The sequence below is a fragment of the Podarcis raffonei genome, chromosome 8, assembly GCF_027172205.1.
Source record: "Podarcis raffonei isolate rPodRaf1 chromosome 8, rPodRaf1.pri, whole genome shotgun sequence".
NCBI classification, from domain to species: domain Eukaryota; kingdom Metazoa; phylum Chordata; class Lepidosauria; order Squamata; family Lacertidae; genus Podarcis; species Podarcis raffonei.
Genome location: NC_070609.1, coordinates 65,584,281 through 65,609,581, shown reverse-complemented (window position 1 = coordinate 65,609,581; position 25,301 = coordinate 65,584,281). Strand labels below are relative to the sequence as shown.

The 25,301-nt window shown below is 47.4% G+C and overlaps 1 protein-coding gene and 1 long non-coding RNA gene across 7 annotated transcripts in view; one reads left to right on the top strand and one right to left on the bottom strand.

Moving 5' to 3' along the window:
* The window catches only part of CAMTA1 (calmodulin binding transcription activator 1), a 692,042-nt gene that overhangs the window by 9,130 nt on the left and 657,611 nt on the right, over positions 1–25,301 (bottom strand). For 3 of the 6 annotated variants that reach the window (XM_053400466.1, XM_053400469.1, XM_053400470.1), the window contains 11 exons: positions 24,291–24,439; positions 22,933–23,129; positions 21,976–22,054; positions 21,316–21,631; positions 19,902–20,416; positions 17,788–17,975; positions 16,836–17,082; positions 16,172–16,243; positions 14,671–14,691; positions 12,394–12,587; positions 10,989–11,063 (listed from right to left, as the gene is read on the bottom strand). In XM_053400466.1, the coding sequence (XP_053256441.1) occupies positions 10,989–11,063; positions 12,394–12,587; positions 14,671–14,691; positions 16,172–16,243; positions 16,836–17,082; positions 17,788–17,975; positions 19,902–20,416; positions 21,316–21,631; positions 21,976–22,054; positions 22,933–23,129; positions 24,291–24,439 (2,053 nt within the window). Of the gene's footprint in view, positions 1–7,177; positions 7,209–10,988; positions 11,064–12,393; positions 12,588–14,670; positions 14,692–16,171; positions 16,244–16,835; positions 17,083–17,787; positions 17,976–19,901; positions 20,417–21,315; positions 21,632–21,975; positions 22,055–22,932; positions 23,130–24,290; positions 24,440–25,301 lie in introns of all 6 variants that reach the window. The other 3 variants (XM_053400464.1, XM_053400467.1, XM_053400468.1) reach the window with 3 other exon arrangements.
* Positions 18,346–22,718, top strand: LOC128419588 (uncharacterized). The gene is made up of 3 exons (XR_008331877.1): positions 18,346–18,722; positions 19,502–19,631; positions 22,552–22,718. It is a non-coding gene; the product is annotated as an uncharacterized LOC128419588 (long non-coding RNA).

Sequence of the window (25,301 nt, the reverse complement as noted above, 5' to 3'; positions counted from 1 at the left end):
GGGAAGCTGATGAGACTTCAGAAGAAACCAAAAATCCAATGTCATATATAAATGGCTAGTGGTTAATTCAGGTTTCAAACATAGTAAGAGACATACTTACCAAAACACACTATTGTCAGTACTCAGTCACCCTTATTGAATATAACAATGAATATACTACAACCTGTTTAAATACAGATGCTGCTATCAATGGGACCACTCCCAGATCTGGAAAATTTATCTTTGCACCTGAAGAAGCTGCACAGCAGAGGTAGCCAATGGGTTGCCCTTCAGAAAATGTTGGACTCCAATTCCCACCAGCCCTAGCCAGCATGGCCAAAAGTTAGGGATGATGGGAGTTGGGATCCGGCAAAATTTGGTGGGGGAACCATGTTGGTTACCCCCCACTCAATAGAGAACTGTGAAAAGAGCAGCTCTGAAAGGTTTGCCTGTGGGAACCCTTCAAACATGTCCTTCGTGGAGCTGTTAAGATGTACACTTTGGCTAGAGAGGTCTTTTTTTATTCAACAATATTCACAAAAGGGCTGTACATATAAGGAAACTTACTCACTGAACATAGTATATCTATCTTTTCGCCAATTGCCCATTTTTCTTCTTTAACATGAAATGGCAGCAACAGCTAAGCCTGCTTTGACATGCAAAAGTGCAAGGAACCCCTTACACAGCTATGACAGATGTTCCCTGAGCAGCCCCCAAGCTGTGGGGCCAAGACAGTGTTGCCTTGCCAGCGGGAAACCCCACACCTTTCCCAAACAATTAGAAATGCCTCACACAGCTGAGCTACATGCTTCCCTCTCCTACACTGCTTCCAGGGAATGCCATGTGTGTAAGTGCAGGGGCCAGGACCCCATTCCTGTGCAAAGCCCACAGGACAGTGCCAGAACACCATTGCACCAGGTATGGAGGGTCACCACTGGCAGAGGAACCATGAAACCCCATTGTAGGAGCTCTGGAAACAGCCATGCTGAACTACAGATCAGGTCCCAGCTACGGCTTCTCCACTCCAGGTCTGAGCTGTGGACAGCTATTTCTGTATCCAGACCAGCGGTGCATATTCTCAAGCCCAAAGATGCCTCGGAGGTCAGTCACTGGAACTGAGAGCTGGGGCAGGCAGACCATAGTGCTCTGTTGAGCAGGCAGATGAAGAAAGCCCAGAGTCCCAGGACTTACGTTACGTCTGTCCAATCCAGAGGCTTCATCTACCCAGCTGATCACACTGACTCTGAGGCTTATGCATGCACACACATATACATACTCATGGATGGGTTATTAGGTTAGGCTCAGTTTTCAAACCTCAAAATCTTCCTATGCATTGTGACTCATTGTCATGGCAAAAGCAGCTGCTGCAGCATTTGCCCACTCCTGAACCAGGGCAGAGACCTGGACAAGATAAGCCAGACTAGGCCTGCCTCAGAGCTTCTAACTGAAAGAGGCCAGCTGTGTGCACGCTTTGTGCTGTGAGGTGCATGGGGGCTGTACAAATTCTCACGGCAACTGGGAAGGAGCAGCAGCAGCATTCAGAGATGTGAGTGTGTCCCGCACATGCACAGCAACGGCAGCCGCAACCGGTGTGGCCTTGTATAGGAGGGCAGAGCAGCAGCAGCTCTCTCTTGTTCGCTCTTGTGGGGAAATCAAAGCAGCAGAAATGGTCAAGGCCGCCTGAAGCAGAAGCCCTGGGGGTTGCAATGTGAAGAGGAGGTGGAGGCACAGGAGTGGGTCTGGGCTGACATGAACCATGCTAAAATCAGGTGCCCAAAGCCACCTGAACATGCAACCATCCAATTCTCCCTGAAGGGACGGACCATGGCACAGGTGGCTCCTATTCCTCACCTTTATCCCTGGCTCAAAATGCCCAGGCAGAGTAGACCCATTTGAAACAATAGACATGACTAAGTTAGGACCATTAATTTTCATTATTATATTTATTTATATCCCACCTTTTTCCCTGACAGGGACTCAAGGCAGCTTACAGAGAAGTAGAAACAACTTAAAATATGTATTTTTAAAAAGCAATGGGCCTATGCTGAGTAAAACGTATTTGATGGGTGGGGTATAAATAAAATCATCATCATTATCCAACATTCTAGCATAGTGTTTTTATCTCCATTTTGATCTGCATACTCACTCCCTATTTTATATATTCATTTCGCATAAAACTGCTGAATTGGATTCAGAGCCACAGCAAGTCCAGATTTGGTGCTGATTTGTGTGGAAGTGGCCTGTGGTTGCCACTGAGATTAAAGCTCTCGCTTCCCCTACAACAAATCTGCAAAATTACTGAAGGACCTGATTGGACTCTCCTCCACCCGCCAAAATAGAAACATAGTTGAATAACTAAAATGGGATTCCGGGGCTCAGCCCCTAGAATGCTTTTAGGTCAGCTGTCAGATCAAGATCCTTTGCAAAGCAAAGATCCATATTATAGATGCTCAGCTGATGGCCAAATGTAGCAGCTTTCATGGCTTTGGTTGGGAAGTGGCTGCCTGCACTTACTACTAGGAAAGACTCTGCCTCCTGCCTCAAGGCCTCCCTCTCAGCACTTTGGGGGTCTCTCTCTTACTGTGCCTGTCTTTATGTGTTTTTGAGTCAGCCCCAGGCTCTGGACTCTCATGTCCCCCTCTCTCATCAGCATTGTGAATTTTCTCTTTGCTCACCCCCTAGGTGCCTAGTCCTAGCAGCAGCTGTTTCTACCTCTCAGAGCAGCTGTCCTAACACCTCCCTTCACAAGCTGTGCTATGGGGCTGCTCCATGGATACACAATCCTGAAGCTATTTATCATGCCTCTAAGGCACGGGAGACAAACACAAGGCCCGCGGGCCGAATCCGGCCCGCCAGACCTCGTCATGTGGCCCGTGTAGCCGCCACCGCCACCATCCTTCACCTTTTATTCTCACTTTTTTTTTTTTACACAAGAAAGCCGCCTCTTCAGTGCATGCATGGCAGCCTACAAGCCAGAGAACGTCTGCCCTCTAGCGGCGCCAGCCATTCTACACAGGAAACCTCCACTTTACATGCATTCAGGAAACCTCCACTTGTTTTTATATTGAGCGCATGCCATCCTGTGATGTGACAGATCCAACGGCTGCCTGAACAACCGGCCCTTTGAGGGTGACCAAACTGCTGATGCGGCCCCCCGATGAATTTGAGTTTGACACCCCTGCTCTAAGGCCTAGCTGATAGGGATGTGGGTGGCGCTGTGGGTTAAACAACAGAGCCTAGGACTTGCTGATCAGAAGGTCGGCGGTTCGAATCCCCGCGACGGGGTGAGCTCCCGTTGTTCAGTCCCTGCTCCTGCCAACCTAGAAGTTCGAAAGCACATCAAAGTGCAAGTAGATAAATAGGTACCGCTCTGGCGGGAAGGTAAACGGCGGTGTGCTGCCCTGGTTCGCCAGAAGTGGCTTAGTCATGCTGGCCACATGACCCAGAAGCTGTCTGCGGACAAATGCCGGCTCCCTCGGCCTATAGAGCGAGATGAGCGTGCAACCCAACCCCAGAGTTGGTCACGACTGGACCTAATGGTCAGGGGTCCCTTTACCTTTACCTTTAAGGCCTAGCTGAACTGAGAGACTCCCCACGTCCCCCTTGCATGCTGGGAATTCTCCTCATTTTGCAGCCCTGCAAAAATTGCCAGGCGAAGGGAGAGAATGAGGCGGTGCAGTGGCATTTTTTACTGTAGGATACCAAACATGGCATCACCGACAAACTTATGGGACAATCAGTAAACAAACATGTTGCTTTTTATTTTTTCAAATCCCAGCTCAGCAGCACACAACTGTTCTAAAGGTATTGTATCAAAGGGAAGGCTCCCTCACCTTTACCAAATGTGCCAATAGATTTTGCAATGGGAGAGTCCAATGGCATCAAAATGGGTTCCGTTGTCCAAAACCGGTGTCCACTCAGCATTGAGCAGACCCTGCCACGCACACACACTTGTTACAAAGTGTGTTCACATAGGTGTGAGGCCATTCTCCAGCCCCCTTCAAAAGCAATTCTTCTGCATCAGCCCAGCCTTGCATTTGTGAATGGGAGGCTTCCTTGCCCACAGTACTGAGGCAGTGGACTGACTTCTATTTGCTCAGCATCCTGTACACTTCCACCACTGGATTGTGAAGCCACACACACACAATGGTGTCAGCCACAATCCACATCTTTCCTATAGTTTCTTGAGAAATACTGTGTTTGGATTCCCTCCAAACCAGCTTCACTTCAATCTGAAATCATAAGCTTTCTGAAGCCATCCCTGCCCACTGGGGAGGACAGGCAGGCAACTTGGAAGCACAGCCCAGCTATACTGATGCATACAAGAAAGTACAGAGCTGAAATGCAGCTGGGGGAACTGGGGTCAACCTTGCTGCATTTTAGGCCAGCAATGTGTTCACAGCCTGAGGATCAGCCAGAAGAACTTGCTCTAGCACATTGCTCTTCCCACCGTTTCTGTATATGCACATCAACCCTATAAGCATGCATGGACCTTCTGTCAGATTAACTATCACAAGTTCCTCAGCAAGGGATTCTGGGTGTTGTTTTGATGGTGGCGTTGAGAAATTATCTTGATGGGGAACTTTAGGATTCCAACACAGAACTATCTGCCAAAGAGTTCACTGAGTAGAGGGAATGGCTATTAATCCAATTAAAAAACTACCATGTAGCTAATAAGCTCCTGCTAGACAGCTACAGAAAGAAATGTGACAAGCTCAACACCTGCAACAGGATAGGAAGACATATTCCGGGAAGGTGTGGTCACCACTTGAGATGTAAGACTTTCAGAACTGTTGTGGGGTGTGTGGGTTTGTTTGTTTGTTTGTTTTTGAGGAGAGGGTTTTTTTCTGGACAAACATCAGTGGGTTTGTTCACACCAGAGTTTATTGTGTGTTTGCAGCTGTTTGCTTTTCCATTTAATTTGCATTATCTACATGATGCTACCCTCAAACACCAATCTTGATGCTTTGTCCCTATAAATTCGAGTTTTCCCGATACAGGGGGAATGTGACGTTGGGGGAAAGCGCAATTCCAACTGCAGTAGTTTGGAGCCCAAACTATTTATTTTGGGGTGGGCAGATCTCTTTTCACTTTCTGCTACTCACCTTTCCATGCTCAGTACTATCTCAATACCTTCATTTCTTTTCCAGTCATGTTCTTAATTATTTCCACTGCACTCCTGAATTGTGTACAGCCTTGTGGTTTTTTCCCCTTTTGATCTCTCAAATTTGCACAGAACCAGAAAACTGTACAAGCAAACCACACACACACACACACACACACACACACACACACACACATCTGCACCAAATACTGCACAGTATCAATTTCAAAGTATGTGCTGAAAACTTACAATTGCTTTCATTTCTTTTCTGGCACACTCCTGAATGGAGGAGTGTAGCCTTAGATATTTTCTTTTGATCCTTCAGATTTGCACAAAGTCAGAAAACTACCAAAGTGTGTGCTAAGAATTAAAAATTGCCCGCCAAATTATCTGTACACATGCCCTGTCAGTATTTATTTGGCACAACTGAATCAGCAAATTAGAAGGCAGGGGAAAACGCAAAAATGTCATGCCTACTGACATGAAAAAGAAAGATAAAAGTTCTTCCTCATAGGCAAATTCATGTATATGCAGCCGTGGACTAATTCATATGTGGGGCGGGGGGAGGGGAGTGTATTAACAGCTCAATAATGCTCAGTTGTGGACAAACCCATGATTGTCACTAAAGGACCCAGCAGGGAATGGAAAGAAAGCTATACAAGAAATCTTAAGGATGATTTTCTTCATCTCTGCTGCCAGCTTCGAGGAGGAATGTTGCCATTGAATCTTGCTGGCTACTCTGATATGGTTCACATTTTAAAATAATGATATAACTAAAAGAATATATGAAATATCTGAGGCAGTCCCAAGAACAAGATGTCCAACAAACTCAAGATTGGCTGGGTGGAGAACAGACCCCCCACAACAAATGAGGAACAAGGACGGCATATCCTCTGTGCAGAAAGCAGATAAGATGAGGTGCTTGGTCCTCCAGGGTCTTCCCCAGCACTGCTGCTGCTGCTGGAGATGGACATTCTGCATGCAAAGCATGTGCTCTCCTGCTCCAGACACATGAAACTACCTGATTGTAAGCCAGGCAGTGGATCCTCCTTGCTGCTCAGTGCTGCCTGCTCTGATTGGCAGCAAGGGCTCTGCTGAGTCTCTTTCCCAGTCCTGCAACCCAGCAGCTCACATCCAGCCCTCCTCTCTTTAGCCCCTACATTTCCACTGACTTTCAGAAGTCATTCATGGAGCAAGATGTCAGCTTTGTAAGGAAATGGAAGGAAAAGAGAGCCTGCATGATGCCAATGCAGTTGTGTGTGTTTCTCTCAGGTCAGACCTGGGCTGCCTGATCCAGGCTGGGGGCTTCTCCCAGATCCTGAACTACAATAGACAACAGCTACGGTTAGGCTATCAGTATTTATCAAATCCATAGACTTCATACTACCTGCCAATGGCAAGGGCGGATCCTGTGCCTTTAAAGGGGCCACCCACCCACAATGTTTTACTTGGCTGAGCCCTCGTCCCCCAGCACCCCAGTTCCTGATTCCTGTCCTGAAGTGCTGAGAGCCAGTGCTTCCTAGGCTAGAGAAGGAAGCTCTCACTCCTTTCTTCCCTCCAGGCAGAAGAGGAGAAAGTCTGTTCAACAAAGCACTGAGGCCTTGTGCTGGATGGAGCCTTGCTTTCAGGCTATGGGCAATTTTGTATAGACAGAAGCAGATACCGTCCACAGAGAATGTAGCTAGGTAGGCTCAGTACAGCTGCTACTGGGTGTGGGGGACAATGGGACAGAGATTTCTGCCCCATTCCCTCTCGTTGATCAGCATGCCCCATGATGGATGGACAGGAGTACTCCCTCCCCACCCCTGCTCCGTTCATGCATCTGTAACAGCTACTGCAGGTAGTACGAAGCAGCGGTGTTAGTAACCGCAACAGTTAGTTGTGGCATGGTCAGTTTCCCCAATTCAGAGAGAATTCAATGGATGTGAAACTTCATGGTCATCATCTCAGCTGCAGCCCCATGCAAGCAAGCAGAAAGCAAAGAGAGAGAGACATATATATATGTGTGTATATATGTATATATATATAGTGAGATATATATAGATATATCATTTTAAATGGAAGAGAAACAGTCCAGCAGGCAGCTAAACTCACCCTTTTGTACCGCCTATGGTCCACCAGAGGGCTTCAGATGCGCAAAACGATAGCAAAGAGCTATTAGCATATAGATGGCAACAGGTAGACACCTTTTATTCAACAGCTTCAGATCAAGGAGGATAGGCAAGCTGCCTGCTCTGGGGAAGGGGGAGGGAGGGGAGAGGGTGGCCAAGGTGGGGAGTGTCAGATCTCAGGGGCCAGCTTGCAACAACCTACATGCTGGGAGGGTGGGGCTGGTTGAGTAGCACCATACAATATTGAGCAAAACCCAAAGGCGGGTCTATTTTATTGGAGCTGGGTGGGAAGTAGCATTGAGGTTCCAAGACCCTCCTTCTCTGACTCAGAAGACTAGAACAAGTTTTCTTAGAAAGACTTTGTGATAATCAGAAAGAAGGTGTTCCTTAACTGTAACCCCAGGGATATGGTGGGCTACGAACGCAGCAAGAAGTATCCAAGCCGTTGTCAAAACCTTGTAGCCATCTTGGCTCACTGACCAAAACTTCACTTTCTTACCAAGGTTCAAATTAAGTAATGAAAATCCATTAATCAGAATCAAAATTCCGATTAACAACAGATTCAACAGAAGGGTGCTGGCCACTTTTCCAAAGGGCCCCCTTCCCTCTGCTTCTTGACCCCAATATGCCGTTTTGCCACCTGAGGTGTTTTCTGCTGGAAAAAGCTAGTCATGCCTTATTACTTGTTTCAAAGCCAAACTAGTCATTTCCTGTGCACAGGATGTGAAGAAACACCAGCAGATGGGGCTACAGGTATGACATCTGGACTGCCAATTGGTAACCTGCTAGCCCCTGGTGTACATCCTTAAAAAGTGCTGTCAAGTTCAAAGCATATTCAGGGCTTATCCAAACTTCCTCTTGTTCTGCTGCTTTCCTCTGGGGAAAACCGCTCTTTAGCACTTAATGGGAGTGCAATTTGGGTTTTCTCTGGACTGAAGTTTGCTCTGATTTAGAGCTAGGCAGTGGGTTTTCCGTAGGAAAGGAGTGAGACAAGTGGAAGTGTTGATGAGCCCTTGGAGTTGGGCTATCACAAGCTAAAGAGGCTACCACTGTGCTTTGTCATATCACCATTTGTCCCTTCCATAAGAGGGTTTTTTTTTGGGGGGGGGGAAGGTTTGCATCTCACCCTCACATATGGTGGGAAGAATGGTACAAAATACACAAACAAACACAGAGGCCATTGTGGGAGCAACTCCTATAAACCAGAATGTTGCCAACTAATACATGGGCAGTGGTTATTTTGAAGGTAGTATATACTTGGAGCTCCAAAATCTTTTAACAAAGTCTGTCAGACAAAGATTCTTCGAGTAAATGGAGCAGAGATGGCAATACAGGTGAATTAGTATCCAGTTAAACAACAAAAGACATCAGATGAGAAGGGTCTGCTGGATCAGGCCAGTGGCCCATCTAGTCCAGCATCCTATTCTCACAGTGGCCAACTGGATGGTTATGGGAAGTCTACACGCAGGACTTAAAAGCAGTCTCCCCTCTTGCAGTTCTCTAGTGATTTGTATTCAGAAGTATTACTGTCTCCAATTGGGGAGGCGGAGCATAACCATACTGGCTATTTGCCACTGATAGCCTTATCTTCCATGAATTTGTCCAATCCTCTTTTTAAGCCATCCAAATTTGTGGCCCTCAATGCCTCCCATGGGAACAAATGCCATAGTTTAATTATACACTGTCTGAAGGAGTACTTTCGTTTGTCTGTCCTGGATCCTCTAACATCCAGCTTCATTGGATGTCCACGTATTCTAGTGTTACAAGAGATGGTTATTACATCAAGATAATATTGGGGTCTTTTTGTTAGGACTAATAAGAATGGACCAAGCAAACCTTTGAATTCTCCAGAACTCTCTGTCCTATTCAGAGTAGACCCACTGAAGTTCATGGGAATGACTAATTAAGGTTCATTAATTTACACAGGCTTACTCTAAAAAGAGCTTAGTTGGAATATTCCAAAGGCTGTACTGTTTGGGGGCTTCTTATTTTAGATAACAGAAGAGTAAGAAGTAGGTAGGGATGAGATGGGGTGAAATTAGACAGGGGGTTTTCCTTCCTTCTCCTTCTCTCACAACAGTATAATTTGGGGTCGCTCTGAACTTGGTGGGCAGTAGATTCAGGACAGAAAAAGAAATTACTTTTGACACAGCATGTAGTTAGCTTGTGGAATCTGATTCTACCAAATGTGGCTTCAGTGGCTTTAAGAGGGGATCAGGCAAATTTATGGGGGTCGAAGAGGCCTGCATTACTGATTTCAATAATGGGTTGTATCTAATGCTAGTCCAATTCGGAGTACACTCATTGAAATTAAGGTAACAAATTGAGCCATGGCTATTAATTTCAATGGGTCTATTATGAGCAGGGCACAACTCAATAGTTTTAAAACTCATTTCCTCAGTTGTATTTCCTGAAAAATGTGCACACTCATTAGTTGCTATAACCATTAAAGCATCTTGGTCTGTGACTGAAAAGTGCTTTTATGTACCACAAAACCTGTTGCTCTCTCTGAGCACAAGAAAAGAAAAAATCATAGAATATGACTTACTTGAAGACTAAGAAGGCCCCGTTTCAGCTAGAAGGAGCTGGTAACAATATGATTCTACAGATCCAGCTCCACTGAGTTCAGTGGAGCTTACTTCTAAGTAAGTGGGTATAGGATTGCAGACTCATTGCCTTGAGCAGCTTTGAACTGTTGCTGGGAGCCATGAAGGCATCATACAGAGGCTTGTCAATCTAAGACAGCTTCTGCACTTAAGTGACTTCCCACCACCCCAGCCCAAACTGCTGGTGAAGTGCACAATTCCAGCCTAGCAGCAATTCTACTTGAAGCTTGGCTGCCCATTCAAACCCCACAATCTTTGTTGGTTGCACTCATTTGCACTCTGCAGTTTCCAGCATCACCCAACTAGTCCTAAATCTGAAATGGCATACTTTATCCTGGGTCATATGCAGAAAAGCTCTTAGTTCCCCTTCTGTTCCTTCTTAGCACATCCACCCAGCCACTTTCCTCTTGCCTCCCCTCCTCATGTGCCAAACTCTGAAATTTCATGTGGCCTTTCTTCATCCTGAAGCAACAGGAGCACCCCCTCTACACCCCACTGCTTGGACTGACAGTCCTCTTGGGATGGATCCCACAGAAGCATGTCCTATTGCCTTACCTGGGGGTACCACAGACTTATACTGTCCTGGGAGGGAAACACAGGGGGCTTTTTTGAACCTAAAAAAAAATTTCTGCAGACATTGAGCCTGTCAGGAAAGGTGCTGGGTTCCTATTGACCATGCCCACATCATCAAAGCATCAACCACACAATAAACTGCCAGGGCAGTTTAGTATCTGTTTTTTGAAATGATCATTCATATTTCTTTAAGGTATAGGGAACCACTAATATAAATATACAATATGCATCTGTATATGTTTAAAGGCAGGCAGCTCCCTGAAGCATGTAAGAGGGTCCAAATCAAGAGCAGATCTAGCACTCAACAGTGATGTTATAAAACCAGATTTACACTGCAGGCAAAGGTTCACGTGGCTGCAGCCAAGAGTGTTGTGCCTGCCTTTGCCCTCAGAGGCCCAAGTCAGCTTCCCATGGACAACATCCATGGACAAACCAACACTCATGATCCACCCAGGCTCCAATCCTCTGGGGAGCACCTGAACTTTGTTTCTTGCCACAACCATTTGCAGCCCCCCAAGTGATTGTCCCCACTACCTTCCAATCCTTGGTCTGTAGCCCCCAACTAGGAATCTTGGTGAGGGCACACCTAGAAACTGAACGCTGGTGATGTCTCACCTGTGGCGGCAGCGTCGTAAAAAACGCATGATCTTGCGAGCAGCTTGGTCCTGCTTCTTGGTGAGCAAGCTGCTTCTGCAAGAAAGGAGGGAAGGAAGAGAACATCAAGGTCCAGGAGATACCAAGGAGGAAGTGGGGAGGGGAAAAGGCCATCTAAGTAAGTGGTAGTAGAGCATCTGCTTTCAATGCTGAAGAGCTCAAGTTCAATCCCAGACATCTCGAGTTAGGCTGGGAAAGACTCTCTCCCCCTTTCTGGAACCCTGGACAGCCTCTGTCAGTCAGTGCAAACAATACTGCGCTATATGGACCAACTGCCTGCCTGTGGTATATAGAGCAGCTTAATGCTACTATGAGGAAGACTGTCCAAGCTGATGTCTCTAAAAACTTTAGTGCTTTTACTCATAATAAGGGAGGCTGGCTGACAAAACACTCCATGTATTTTTTTGCTAGTTTCTTTTTATTTTGTCTGTTTTACTTTCTCTCTCTCTCCCTCCTTTTTTATTGTTCCTTTCTTTTTTGTTTTGTTTCTATTCTTTGCTTTTATTCCTTTTCTTCTTTCTTTGGAGTCGTATATTTGGAGCCTTTATTAAGGTCCAAAGACTGCATACTGATGGGGTGGTCGATGGTCAATGGAGGACCCTGGGTGAGAGAGAGTGAAAGGTCGGTCTCTCAGGGTGAGAAGCTGGGAGGAGAAAGGAAAGATCCCAGGTGAGAGCTGGGAGGAGCTGCTGTCCTCTGTAGTGGTAAAGGCTAATAATTAATTTTAAGTGAGGGCTTTGTATTCTACTTATTCAATTTGTATCTTTTGTAGTTGTAATTTTACTGTATTAGAGAAAATTTTAATATATTTATTTTTAGAAAGAACTATAAAAAACCAAAACACTTTATGAACATGGGCCTTCTTCCTACAAGGTCTTTGGCTAGAATTTTTCAGCCACCTGCTTTGATGCATATTGATTCATTCTGTCCTTGGTGACTGAATACCACCCTCCTATTGTACTTACTGATCTTGCAGCCTGCTTGCATTAGAAAGCTCCCACCTATCTGAGCTGCCCTTTGGTCCCTTCGCCCATCAGTGCCCCCTAACTTTCTTAGCCCTTCCAATTGTGAGCTGGCAGGCACTCTTCGGTAACAGATGCAGAATCGTGGCTTCTGAGAGCAATAATGTTTGTTCCTATGCATTTGCTTGATTCATCGTGGGGCGGGCAGAATCTAGGTTTCCTTAGTGCATAATTTATTCTTTTACTCAAGTGCATAAGCATCAATCTCTGCCTTACACCCCCTTCCATCCATCCATCCACTCTGCCTGGTATTGGCTGGCAAGTCAATGTGGGTGGGGGACTGCCCAAGATCAGTGAGGACTAGCCCCTTGCCCCGTCTACCTTCTCCAGCATGCCCACCTCACCTGAGCTTCTGCTGCACGAGAGCAGCCGTCCTGCGACTTTGTCTCCTCTTCCCACATTCCTTGTAGCTGCGGTAGAACTGCTGGATTAGGACAGCAGCTCTCCGGCTCTGCTGGAATTTCTTCTGTTCATAGTAGCTTCGGAATTTGCTCTGGATGAGGATGGCAGCTTGTATCATCTTTTTATAAAGTGCATACTGCAAGGGGAAGAGAGAGAAAGAGAGAGAGAGAGAAAGGCTGAAGCACTCCCAAAGGCAAAAATAACAGTCACTCAGGGAAAAATCCAGAGATGGGCACAGAAGAATTTCACTGCAATAACAAAAAAAGGACCCTCCTACTTTTACTAAGCAAGGCACATAATAGGGGGAAAGATTGCATCTATAAATTCCATTCCTTGTTACCCTTAACCCCCCTCCCCTCCACTAGTTCTCCACACAAAGCAGCTCAATCCCTTGAGGATGGGCAGCTGAATATGCAAAAAAGGCTCTGCCCTGAAAATGCAGAATGTATCTCAATGCAAGGTGGATCATCTGTGGCAGGCCTTCCACACCTGTTAGTCATCTCTGGATGGTGCACATGTATGTTCCACAAACTGGAAGCTGACTGGACTGGGACTTTTAGCAAATATTAACGTTTCCCAATTAAGAGTGCTTTCTATGGACAATGACAAAAATATTTTAATTACTCCTCAGAGTATGGGGGGAAATGTTTTTTTAAAAAAATCTAATCTGCTCTAAGACTTGGTTTCCATTTATTGTGCACGTGTAAGAGACAGAGAAAGCACACAAACCTGCACACTAGGCCAAATACTTCACCAATTTTCAACCTAATAGTGGGGTGGTTCAAACATGCTATGCGGTTGGTCATGTTTAACATGAATGGGCAGCATCCAATGCAAGGTGGACAACATTTCCAGCTCTGTGGGCCAGGCCCCCATGGACCAACTCTGACAGGTAGGTGATGCCAATCAAATGATGTCATAAGGGTTATCCCACTTGCACCGGAGAACCCGTGCACAAAGTGGTCTGCAAGCCCTGAGCAGCTGATCCAGCAGGCTTTCATTCTCTTACCCAACAGCTGATGCACAGGAGAGCTGACGCCTGTCTTCCCTTGGCATTGTACAATTAGAGTTTCCAATCTGCCTGGAGCCAAGAGGAACAAGCACAGAGCCCACTGAACAAGCCATGAGCCTTGGCTTAGTATTATGTGTAAACCAGCGCCACACAGAAAAAGTGGGCTCTGTGCCTACTTGACACACAAGGCTTGCCACCATGCTAGACTGGGCCAATGGTTGATCTAGCCCCTACTGTCCGACACATGGGTCACTGAATGGAGAAACTGGACAAGATGAAGCTGCCACTCCTAGTTTCCTGGCCGCATAAGCTACCTCTTGGGGGTGGAGTGCCTCTAAACCAGCAAAGTGTACAGAACTGTTGGTGTTTGTGACTGAGGAATCTCTCCCCGCTGCTCTACCCTAACCCACCGCCAAATTGTGCTTGAACCTCTCCCCGCAAATTGCCAAATCTGCACTGCTGCCAGATGATGTTCTCTCTCAATTCTCCTAATCAAGGAAGCAAACTGGTACATTCTCCATATGGGGAGCAGTTTAGGGGGTCACCACACTTGTAGGTGAAGGAAGAAGGTGCTGGGAAAGAGGGTACAGGAGAGGATTCAGGCCCCCATTCTGGCACATTCTTGGCAAATTCTGCATGCCTGTGAAATGGTAGGAATGGAAGGCCAGTGTGCCAAACTGGAGGTGGGCTTCCAGGGACCAGACAACTTCCCTGAATTTTCAGCTTTCATTTTTAAATTTAAAAGCACCTAGCCCACTTCAATTATATAAACTTAAAGGAAAATGGGCAGGCTGTTTCTGAGCCAGTTTCTTTCCCTGCCCTCCAGAGCTTTGGCCGTTGAGTGTAAAACATACAAACGAAAAAGCTAAGGAAATTAAATTAGACTTCATGATTTTAACAACTTTAAATTTAACCTATTTAGCTACTTGTAGAAGTCCTTCCTTGCTTTGCAGTGATTTGCGGTCTCTCCCTCTGGCATGCACCCCAAGTGTAACTCCCTCCCCAGCAAATTCTGTGGTGCCCTGAAGATGTGCCCCTTTCATAAGGGACAGGTTGCCATTCATAACAAAGCAGGACTGCTGGCATGCACGCTCCACAGCAGGATGCAACCCACGTGTGCTCTAGCAAAATGGACAGACCCTCTCCTTGGCTTGGAATGAAAGTGAAAAGCTCATGAGCCCAAATGCTGGGCGTTTTCAGTCATTACCTTCAAGGCTATCCAAGTAAGCTTGGGAGGGGGAGAAACAGAAAATACAAGATTAACGTTCAACGGCCTGCCATGTCAGTCATCATCAGCACAGAGTGAGGGGCTCTGCCTCCTTAGGAGGTGTGGGTGCCTCCAGAAGAGATTCTCTCAAAGCAAATGGGTGCTGCTGGAGGCCAACAGCCACATTCAGGTTCAACCACAACAGGGAGGGAGGAGGGTGTGCAGTTGCTGCTGCAGCAGCAATTCCCTGGGGAGTCCTGCTGTGGGGTGAATGTAAGATGGCTGGGAAAGGGCTCTTTGCTTGGGAGCCTGCAGAGTTGAGCTTTACCAATTTCCTCAGAAAAAGCTCTGCCATTGGTGGTTGAGAACTCAGCCTAAATATGTGGGCCACTGCCAAGCCTCTGAAGGAAGCCATTCCTCAGCTTTTGTTTTTAGAGATTCTCTCTCTCTCCTGCCTTGAAAGTTAAACACCACAGCAATACCCCAACTTTATTGGCTATTGGGGACAGCTGCAGCAACATAACATGGAAATAAACCAGCTCTCACCCTCTCTCTGTGGTGAATCTCAAGCAAAACCAGTGGTTGACAATGGCTAGGATCCAAAGTGCTGTGCACACTGAGTAGATATCTTTAGAGTCCTCCTCATAACCTCTGCTGCTCTACATTATGACACCACAGCATGAAGCATGGCAGTTTGGAAACAAAAGCAGGTTGCTGGCGGCTACAGAAAATACAGCTACATACTTGATGTATGCAACACCTAAAAAACTAGCAGAATCTCAGGGCTTCAAGCCAAAAAAAGGCCATCAACGTGTGTTCGAAACTGTTCCTGGGCTGTTCAGATGGCAAGGTGGGGTGAAGATTGCAGAACTGAGTGGGGTTGGGGACAAGCATGTCAGACAGATGGCTAGGACAGAATATTTCCCCCCGATAGCTGATTTCCTAAAGTCCTTCTTATACATTCCTTTCCACATAAAGAGGGCCTTCCTCACAACCTATCTGGCCCATTAGCTCCCATACCTTGCCACCACCTTGAATCTGTACATTTACTCAAATACAGAAAAAATGCAAGTTAAGCTTCCATGCACATATTTACAGAAGTTCAACTCAACACATTGATCTGGGGGATTACTCTGAGGTTTCAGGTGGAGAAGAAAGGATGAACAGGACTGAGGTCTAACAAGCTTTTTTTAAAGGTGTCATGCTATTGATTCCCACCCCAACCTGTGGTCTGAAATGGTGCTGAAACTGTTTGACCATGCAATGAGCTGTTGGATCAGAGGGCCTCTCTCTTTGGGATGCTTAATTTTTTCACAAGAGGTATGAGGCAAAGGAAGCAGGAGTAACCCAGGCTCCCTAACTTGTGGAGGCTGAAACTTGGGCACACTCCATCTTTGAAACTTCTGAAGTAGCTCTCTGCTGAGTTATAAGAAACAAAGCAGTCCAGGGTAGCTTCTCACACTTGCCTGGTGGTACCAATATAAAGCCGTCTGCAGCTCACCTGTTTGTATTTCCGGTAACAACGCTGAATGACAGCAGCGGCCACTTCCTGTTGCTCCCGGAGGGGGCGTCCCTGCAAGGGAAGGGGACAAATGGTAGAGGTAACGGGACTGCAAGCAGGACCTGAGTGCCACAGCACATAAGTGCAACTGTGTCAAGGCTGTAGATTATTCTCTGAATACCTCAGAGAAGCACCCTGTGAGAACTGGAACTCAAAGCATGGAAAGAAGTGTGGCAAAGAACATCAGGCTGCCCAATGCAGAAGCCTTTAGAGCACCACCTGACACAACCATGAAGTGCATTTTCCTGCTCCTGCCAATGACAGTTCACGTTTTGTAGTGGGGAAACAAACACTACAGGAGAACATAGAGCAAACTGAACAATGTATTTGCAGCATCAACAGGGGAGGAGGGCACCTCCCTTGAACCTTCCTGGGCCATTTTTGTTGCTGCCCCCTTTAACACATGCAGGGGCAGATTGGACAATCATGTGCCAAACACCAGCCCTGGGCTTCCACTTCACTTGCCACTGTGCTCTAAAGTAACTTATTTCTGTCAGCTGGCATCAGAGTGCCACTGATTCCAAAGGGAGGTTCGGAGACTTCCATGCACCCTGATGCCATTTCCCTGCACCCACCCCTACCAACAGCAACTTCTGCCCTTCACCTTGTATTTCCTGAAGACCGTCTGGACCAGCTTGGCAGCCTCGTAGAGCTCTCTCTGCTCGTGATCGGAGAGGGTCAGCTGCGCAAACTCGTTTTCGACTTTCTCGCTGGTGGAGGCGCTTAGGAATTCTGTCCAGTCTGTTGCCGAAGGGAGGCTGGGCTTCTCAAAAGCCATTTCATTGACTGGTGAGCTTGCAGGGCTCAGGCTGGTGTTGGAAGAAGGGGTCAGGGGTCCAATGTACAGGCTTCTGCAAAAAGAGGCACAGGGGGAAGAGGGTCATAGCTGCACAAACACCAAGACATGCTGGCTGGCTGGAGAAAAAGAACAAATCCTGGATTTGGTTTAGATTAAGGGTGGGGAGAGACAAGTGAGTTGGTCACATCTGAGCCATACAGTGAAAGCACATGGTTTCCCCAAAGAATCATTGGGCTGTAGTTTACCTCCTCACACAGCTATGATTTCCAGCACCGTTAAACTACACTTCACCCTCTCTCAGGCAGGGGCTAAGTCTTGGTGACCCAGAATGCGCCAACCCTTGTTAAAACAGCATGAAAATATGCTGCAAGCTTACTATTTAGCATTCCAGTGATGTTTATTTCACAGTACTTGAGGGTTAAGGGTTGAAACTTTGTTGTAACTAGTTAACTTGCTCCACACCCAGCGAACCTGAATGGAACCTGTTTCAGGGATGTTCTGAACCTTTACTGGCTTGACTCAGAAAAACAAAGTGGATTAATTTTAGCTGCTGTAACCCAAAATTCAGAATTGAACTAAAGCATCTAACAGCTGGGCACTGGCTAGGCGATTCCCCCCCCCCCAATATGCAACAGCAACAAGGAGCCCCCCTCCTCCCTGGTGGGTTTTCAATTTCGCAAGGTGAGGGCCAGAAAAGTCAGTATGGGCCAGCGGGCATCACAAGCTTGACCAGTCCTGGTAATACAAGGCCACAGACCTTATTTGAGCAGCACTTGGTAAATGGTCGACATCCGCGAGGTAACTGGCCAGCCAGCTCATTGAAGTGCTAATGGTGGCGCTCTCCGTCCTCTCGGCTGGTGGCGCCTCCATTGGCACAAAGTTTTCCCGCTTGATCCTCTCTGGGGTCGCTTCGATGATGTGCTCTGCCAGAGTCATCATGGTCACCTGTGAAGTGAGAAGGAAAGCTTTTCAGGGGCATGTGGGTGGAGGCAAGGCGAGAACAGCACTTCCCACCACCTCCCTTCCTGTCAAGTCTCAGAACCTGCTCCTGTGAGACTAAGGAGGAACGCTGTATATAAAATGCTTGTGCTTGGGTTTTGAAGGTAAAAAGTATTCTGCAATTGGCAAAGGTCGAGGCCTTGTCCCATTACACGATGTTGCAAGTCTATTTAGCAGTAGCTGGTGATGACAAGAGAATCTTATTATGCTTGGTTCAGGTAAATTCATTCTGATTGGTCTGTGTGGCTGACAGCAGACTCTGATTGGCTGGAGATTCTTGTCAGTTGGGAGTTAAATGTCAGTTGGGCCCCATTTGCCCTCTACATTTAAACCATTTTAAACTGTCATGGCTTCACTCAAAGCATCATGGGAAACTGCAGCTTGCGAAGGCTGCAGAGAGTTGTCAGAAGACCTATTCCCCTCACAGGGCTATAATTCCCAGATTGGTTTAAGAGTCAATCCCTCTTCCCAGGAAAACTCTGGGAATTGAATCTCTGTGAAAGAGGGGGAAAGGGGTGTCCTAATAACTCTCTGCACTTTTATCAAACTTAACAGTTCTTGGGATTCTTTGGGGGAAGAAGCCATGCCTGTTTAAAGTCACATCTTTTTGCTTTAAATGTATCATGCAGGTTGGGTCTTAAGAAAGAGCCCGTCGAATTTTGACAGTTGAGGGAAAAGGGGAGTCGATAAGGTGTGTGAAGAAAAGACCAGAGAAAGAAAGCTGAGGCATAAATACTATTGCTCAGTGTGTTATTAATACTCATTTGATGACAATGAAGGGAAGGCAGTTAGCTTGAGAGGCTGCCCTGTGTCTTCCCACAAGCAGGTTTTTGAAGTTGACCAAACAGTCCAAACAGCCAGGAGTACAGTTTGCCCCCAGGAGCTGGAGTGGGTGGCGGGCAAATTTGTCTGTGGTGGATGTTTACGGAATTTGGGTTGAGGTGAAAGAGGCTGGGGTCAGCAACAGCAGCACTTCGTGAGCCTTCAGAAAGTGTCAACAAACACCTTTAAGAGCCCTTTGCAAATATCCCTTATGCACACAGCATTCCCCTTAAGAAGCCAACTATCTTAGTCAGGAGTTCATCCTGTCTCTAGTATAAATGTCTACCTCACCCCTAAGCTGGCTATATCAGCTACTAGGAGGTTTTGAAAGCTTTTCTGAATGTGTGGTAGCAGTGGGAAATGAAAGCAGCACAGCTACCTAAACCTTTATTATACCAGCAAGGCTGAGGGAATTGGGTTCCCTGATAGAGCTTGTAGTCAGCAATAAAAGCAGAACCTCCCAGTCCCTCAGAATAGCAAGGAGGGCTGACATAGAATCTTTTAAATGGTCAGGGAATATCGCCTGACCCACCTTGGCCTTTTTTGCTCTACTGAGGGCTGCATGCAGTGGGCAGACCACTTGCCCTTCTTTACACTCACATACATGCTAATAGACACCCATTATTTCCTCCCATCCTTATTTATTTCAGATGTTTATATTCCAGGCCAGGTTCAAGGTTCTTCTGCTGATATACAACACCCTGAGCAGCTTGGGCCCAGGGTACCTTAAAGACTGTCTGAACCTTCATATATCCCAGCCAGATCACTGAGATTATCCAGGTGAGCACTGCTAGTTGCTCCCCCATGTTACAGAAGCCCAATGGGCCTCAACCAAAAATTGGGAGTTTAAGTGCAGCAGGTTCCATGCTGTGGAACACTCTTCCAGCAGAGATTTGGCAATGGCATTCTCACTTCCAGCTTTTTCATGAAGTTTTTTTTTAATGTTTAAACTACCTCTTGCATAGCCAGTCATTTTAATGATTGTTTTGTTTGCAGTGCTTTTGATACTGGACAGTTCACTCTCCTGGTATGTGTTTTATGAAGGCTCACCTGCAGGTCATCCATGTGATGCAAGCAGTCCTCACTTTCTGTGCCGTCCCGGAAGGAGAGGAGCTCTGCGTCAGCCGCCTCCCGCTCCGCCATCATCAGCACGCTCATCTGCTCCCGCGGATGGAGCCTCTGGGCCCCTGAGTCCTTCCCCAGCGCCAGCCCCTTGGGGCTGCCTGCCACCTGCATCGCAGGCACGCCAATATATGCCTCCTTTGGGCTCCACTTGGCCCCTGCCTGTGTGCCGGAGCCGTGGTAGCCAGCCACTTCGGAGACAAGCTCCCGCGTATAGTCCCGCACCCCATGCCTGGGGCTGATTGTCTCTGGGAGGGATTGCTTAGCACTGGAGCTTGGCTTCCGGGCACTCGGCTGCTCCAGGCTCAGGGCGGTGGAAAGAAGCTTCTCCTGCCGAGCAGAGAAGTAGTCGGGGTTCAGTTTGTGTTTTTTGGGCGCGGGGTACTCCTTCTGGCTCTCGCTGCTGTAGTAACTGGAGGGCTCGGACCGGGGCCGCCTCAGCTCTGGAACCAAACAGAAGACAAGTGAGGATTCAGCCATGTGAGTGTGCATGTGCATGCGCTGCTCCCATGAAATGTGTCCTGCGTTCAGTCTGCCAAAGGGACCATGAGGTTCTGGAGGCCTGGCAAGCAAGTGCCCAAGGTGGGGAACAGCAGAGCACCTCTGCATCAGCTCTGTATGGAGATGCACGCAGGCCCCCTCCTTATGACAGAGGGGGCAGGCACCTTAATTTCCCCACATATGTGAATAGCATCCCTGCATAAAAGGGCACATTTGGTGGACACTGTTGAGAGGGAGCAAAACTGGTCTCTAAACTGGCCTCATCCTGAGTCTGTTTCTAGATGATAAGAGGAAGGCAAGGGTCTAGTTGTGATAAACCAAGAGGACTCAATCACTTGCACTGGATGAAAAGAACTTGTTAAGCTGGGCTACATAGAGGGGCTTGTGCCTGTGTTCTGCTGTTGCACTGCCCCTTCCCTCCTCAGTACCAGATGTCAGGTGTAAAGTAACCATAGCTTCCATATAAACCAGGAAACCATGGTTGCCAGAGCTGGCCCAAACCAGGTTCTGAAACCACAGTAGAAGTTTGTCTCAAAATCTGGTGTGCCCCCACCCTAGTAACCAGCATTTCCTGGTTTGGACAGAAAAGGAAATAATGGTTAACCCAGGAAGTCTTCATGGTGTGCAGCAAGAGCAGAAGAAAGAAGTAGATGGAGCCAGCAGGTAGAAGGTTTGTGCATAGCTCAGCTTATTGAGCCAGGATACTGACGTCCCAAGTTAGCCACTGTGTGATCGTCCTAAGTTTCTGGGAAACAAATGAAGGAGGAGGAGAATGGGCCAAACCTTTTCTCCAAGGAATGTGATGGAGGCCTTTCAAACAAAAACAACAACAACATCCTACCTGTATTGGAATTGGAAATCACGGTGACTCCCTTCTGGGGCTCCTGAGAGGCCACCATCTCACTGTGCCACTGGGCGATCCAGTTCTCACTGCTGGGTTCCTCATGCGAAGGACAGGGGATCCGGGGGGTTTGCCTGAGTTGGGCTTGCTCCTCCCGCTGCAGGTGCTCGAGGCACTCGGCCAGCTTCACGTGGCCCCGAGAACGAGCAATAGCCAAGGGGAGCCTCCCGAGGGAGTCAGGGATGGAGATAGCGCGGCGGTCCCACTTGTAAAGGACCACAGCTGCATCCATGTGGCCCAGCGCGCATGCCCACATCTGGAAGAAAAAAGAAGTTGGGTGGGCAAGGAAGAAAAGGGAAGGGGACTGTGGCAGAGTACAGGACCCACTCAAAGAACTATCTGTTTGTAGGCTTGTCAAGTCTTGGTGTGTGCACTCCAGGATATGACAGCTCCATTGTTTCACATTCAAGTCTCTTGGAGTTGGACACAGCTGGCAAGCCTACTCCATCACGTATGCTCAGGGAAAGGGAGTGGCATGTTAAGGATGCAAAACTTGTGCAATGATCCCAGTGGGAAACTCATGCCACCCTCTCCCTGGTTACCACAAGCTGCAAAGAAAAGTGACTTTGAGCACCTCGTGGGCAGGGCATAGCTACTTACCAGCGGCGTGCAGGAGAAATGATCCACGTTCAAGGGGTCCACTTCCAGCTCTAGGTCGATGCTGTCAGCATGCTTGGTACTGGGGGCCCAAGAAGGAAAGTAGTCATTTGGGGCTGCTTACTCAGGGGAGGGGGGGAATCCTTGCCCCCCCCAATGTGGGTGGCAGCTCGACTGTGGTGCTTTTTTTTTATTAAGTTACTTGCAAAAAAATTTGTACTTTTGAGTTACATATTGAAGAGGGGGAAATAACAAACTAAACATACTCCCTAGCACCCCCCTTTTACCCCACCTAAAGACATAGTTTAGATCTAAATAATAACAGTAAAGTTTGTATAAGCACTGGAGTGGAGAGAGTCCGAAGGTTGCTGATGTCAATATAAAGAAAAATGTTTTTTTTTACAGAAAGTGCCATTTCCCAAATTACACTGTACCATTTTAATACATTTAAACACTTTGCTTCTTTCCAATTTCTGGCTAGCAATGTTCTTGCTGCCATTTACTAAGTCTTAGTTCGTCTCTGCTAAATACACCTGAAAATGTTATTTCCAGTGGTTTCTTTCTTCTTCTTTTTTACAGGTTTTCCCAGTATTTTTGTTACTTCTACAAATATTTCATCCCAGAACTGGGCAACTTCGGCACTTTACCACCACATGTGTATGAAGGAACCATGAACTGGACTTCCCCTGCAGCAAGCAGCTGAGTAGGATTTTAGTGCTTTTTTTAAAAGGCATTAAATGTCATTTTTGTATTATTTTCAAATAATTTTATTTTAGTCTTGCTGAATTTGTTTTGCAAAAGGGGTAGTCAACTAGTCACTTGAGGGCTTCAACAGCCCTTAAGGGGTTCCTACCAAGTCCCCAGGACAGCCCTGAACCCCAGGAGCTGCCTCCTCCTATGTAAGCGGCATAGCCAAGTGCCCACCCCCAGAACCTGCCCCTGCACCCCCCGGGTTCTTACCGCCATTTAAGGAGAGTCTGGATGAGGGTCGCATAGCCCTGGGCTGCTGCCAGGTGCAGGAGGGTCATCCCCCGGAAGGTCTTGGAGTGGATGAGGTGCTTGGATTTGGCCCAGCAGGCCCTGCTCATCATCTTCTCACACACAACCACCACACGGCTCTCAAAGCAGTTCCCCAAGGTGGCTGCCCCCGAGACGCACTGCAAGGGAGAGATGCGCTGGGCTCAGGGGCTAGCTCTCAGGAGAGCAAGCCAAGCAGTGTGGGCAGAGAGGGAGTAGAGTCTAAGGCTTCTTAATGGATTTTGCTATGAACAAATGACAGCTTGAAGGGGGGAAGAGTCTGTCCTCAAACAGCTGGGGCTTGTTGGCTCTGTGCTATGAATGGGTCATGTCCCTCAAACATGGGAAAACACAAGGAAGTGCAAGTCTGAGCTTGTGAGAAAGGACCAGGCTGCCAGCTAGGACACCCCCTGTGCTTGTCTTCAGGACCATTTCAGCCTTCCCCAAGAATACAGCTGGGAAGGGCCCAGGGAGCTAATGCGGAAGATACTCTGGTTGTTGTTGTTTTGTTTTGTTTTTAAACTGCCTATGCATTATTTTCCCTCTTCAGAATGAGCAACCAATTACACTAACTACAATATTAGTGGCTCTCATTTCTAAGCGTTTTAGCTTCTTTAATTTCCACATAGTAGCACATATCTCTCCTTACTCGTTGTCTTCAAGGGGCAATTGATAAACTGAAGAAAGTCCATAGCTCAGTGCTGAAGCAGCTGCTTTGCATGCAGAAGGTCCCTGGTTTAATCCCCAATGGCATCTCCAGGAAAAAACTGCAGGAAAAACCCTGAAACTATGGAGAGCCACCAACAGTCAAAACCGAGCTAAATGAACCAATGGTCTGCTTTTTGCACCCAAAATGAACTGTGTATCTTCATGATCAACACTGAACATAGAAGATAAATAGCAAGCTGCCTTTTGCTGAGTCTGACCATTGGTCCATCTAGCTCAGTACTGTCTACACTGACTGGCAGCAACTCTCCAGGGTTTCAAGCAGGGGACATTTCCAGCTCCACCTTGGAGACTGAGCCTGGAACCTTCAGCATGCAAAGGAGGGGCTCTACCACTGACCTACGGTGGGTGGTCCAGCATCATGGAGTACAAAGCCTCTACCTTAAATGTTCCCCTCCTCCCAGATGGTACTGGTGGTTTTTTGTTTTGCACCATCAGCAACCACTTCAAAGTCAAGAGGGAGGAGGAAGCTTCTCTAGAGTGGCACAAAAGTCTGAAGAGACTGCAAAAGTCTCTTGAATGTAAAGTAGTCCTGTGGGGCACCCAGGAACACAGCCAGGGGGCTCAGCATGTACCTGTGCTTGGCTACCTCCATTGCCGCTGCCGTTGCCCCCACCACCACCTACGCCTTGCTTGTGCTGCTGCTGCTGGGACCCAGTCATTTCGGCCATCCTCCGCTCCATCTGCTCAAGTCGCTCCAGGATAGACATCCTGAACTGGTTCTCTGCGGCAATACAGGAGAAAAACAAAGAGAAAGAGTGTGAATCAGAGAGCTACTCCCATTCCTGACATGGGGAGCAAAAGCAAACGGCAAATCATTGACAAAAGGCTCCCAAGTCTTGAGAAGTCTGTAACCACAAGGATGTGTGTGGAGGAATCTGGGGGAATCAATGTGCTAGCAATTCTTCTTCTGCACTTCTGCATCACACTGTCCTGCTTCTGAGTGCTTTATTGGGTTTTCTCAACCACCCAAAACAGAATCAGCTTCTGTATTTAAACATTCTCAAAAAGAAAGCAATGCATGTCCAGGGTCTTTGGCCCTGTTGGCACCTTCCAATGGATAGACCCAACAACAGCTAGCAGGCATGTAGGCTAAATGGGCCCTCCAGGTCACAGGCATTTATCTTTGGATACCAAGGCACTGAGGTCAGCCAGCTTGCATCCTTCCAAACGCCTCAGTGAAACAGTGAGGAACCTCAGGCCTGGGGGACTAATGCAGCCCTCTTGGTGCATCTGGCACCAAGAGGGCCACATAAGTCTCTGCACAAGCCACACCCACCACTGACCCTACTCTGCACTCTCAGGATGCTTCTGCCCTTGAAATGTCACAATGCATCTTGCTTGCCCATATTTCATGTAGAAACCATTCGGCCAACCATGTTACTTTTGAGTCATTGACTTTGCTTCTCTCTCAGGTGGGGGAATAGTGAAGGAATTATATATAGGGTACCAATGCCCTCGGAAGACTGACACTCAAATGCAGAATGCAGCTGCTGGATTGGTGGGTGGAGTAGCCCCAAGGGGCCAAGCATCACCAGTCCTGAAAGCGCTGCCCTAAACAGCCGGGACCCAGGTAACCCCCCCTT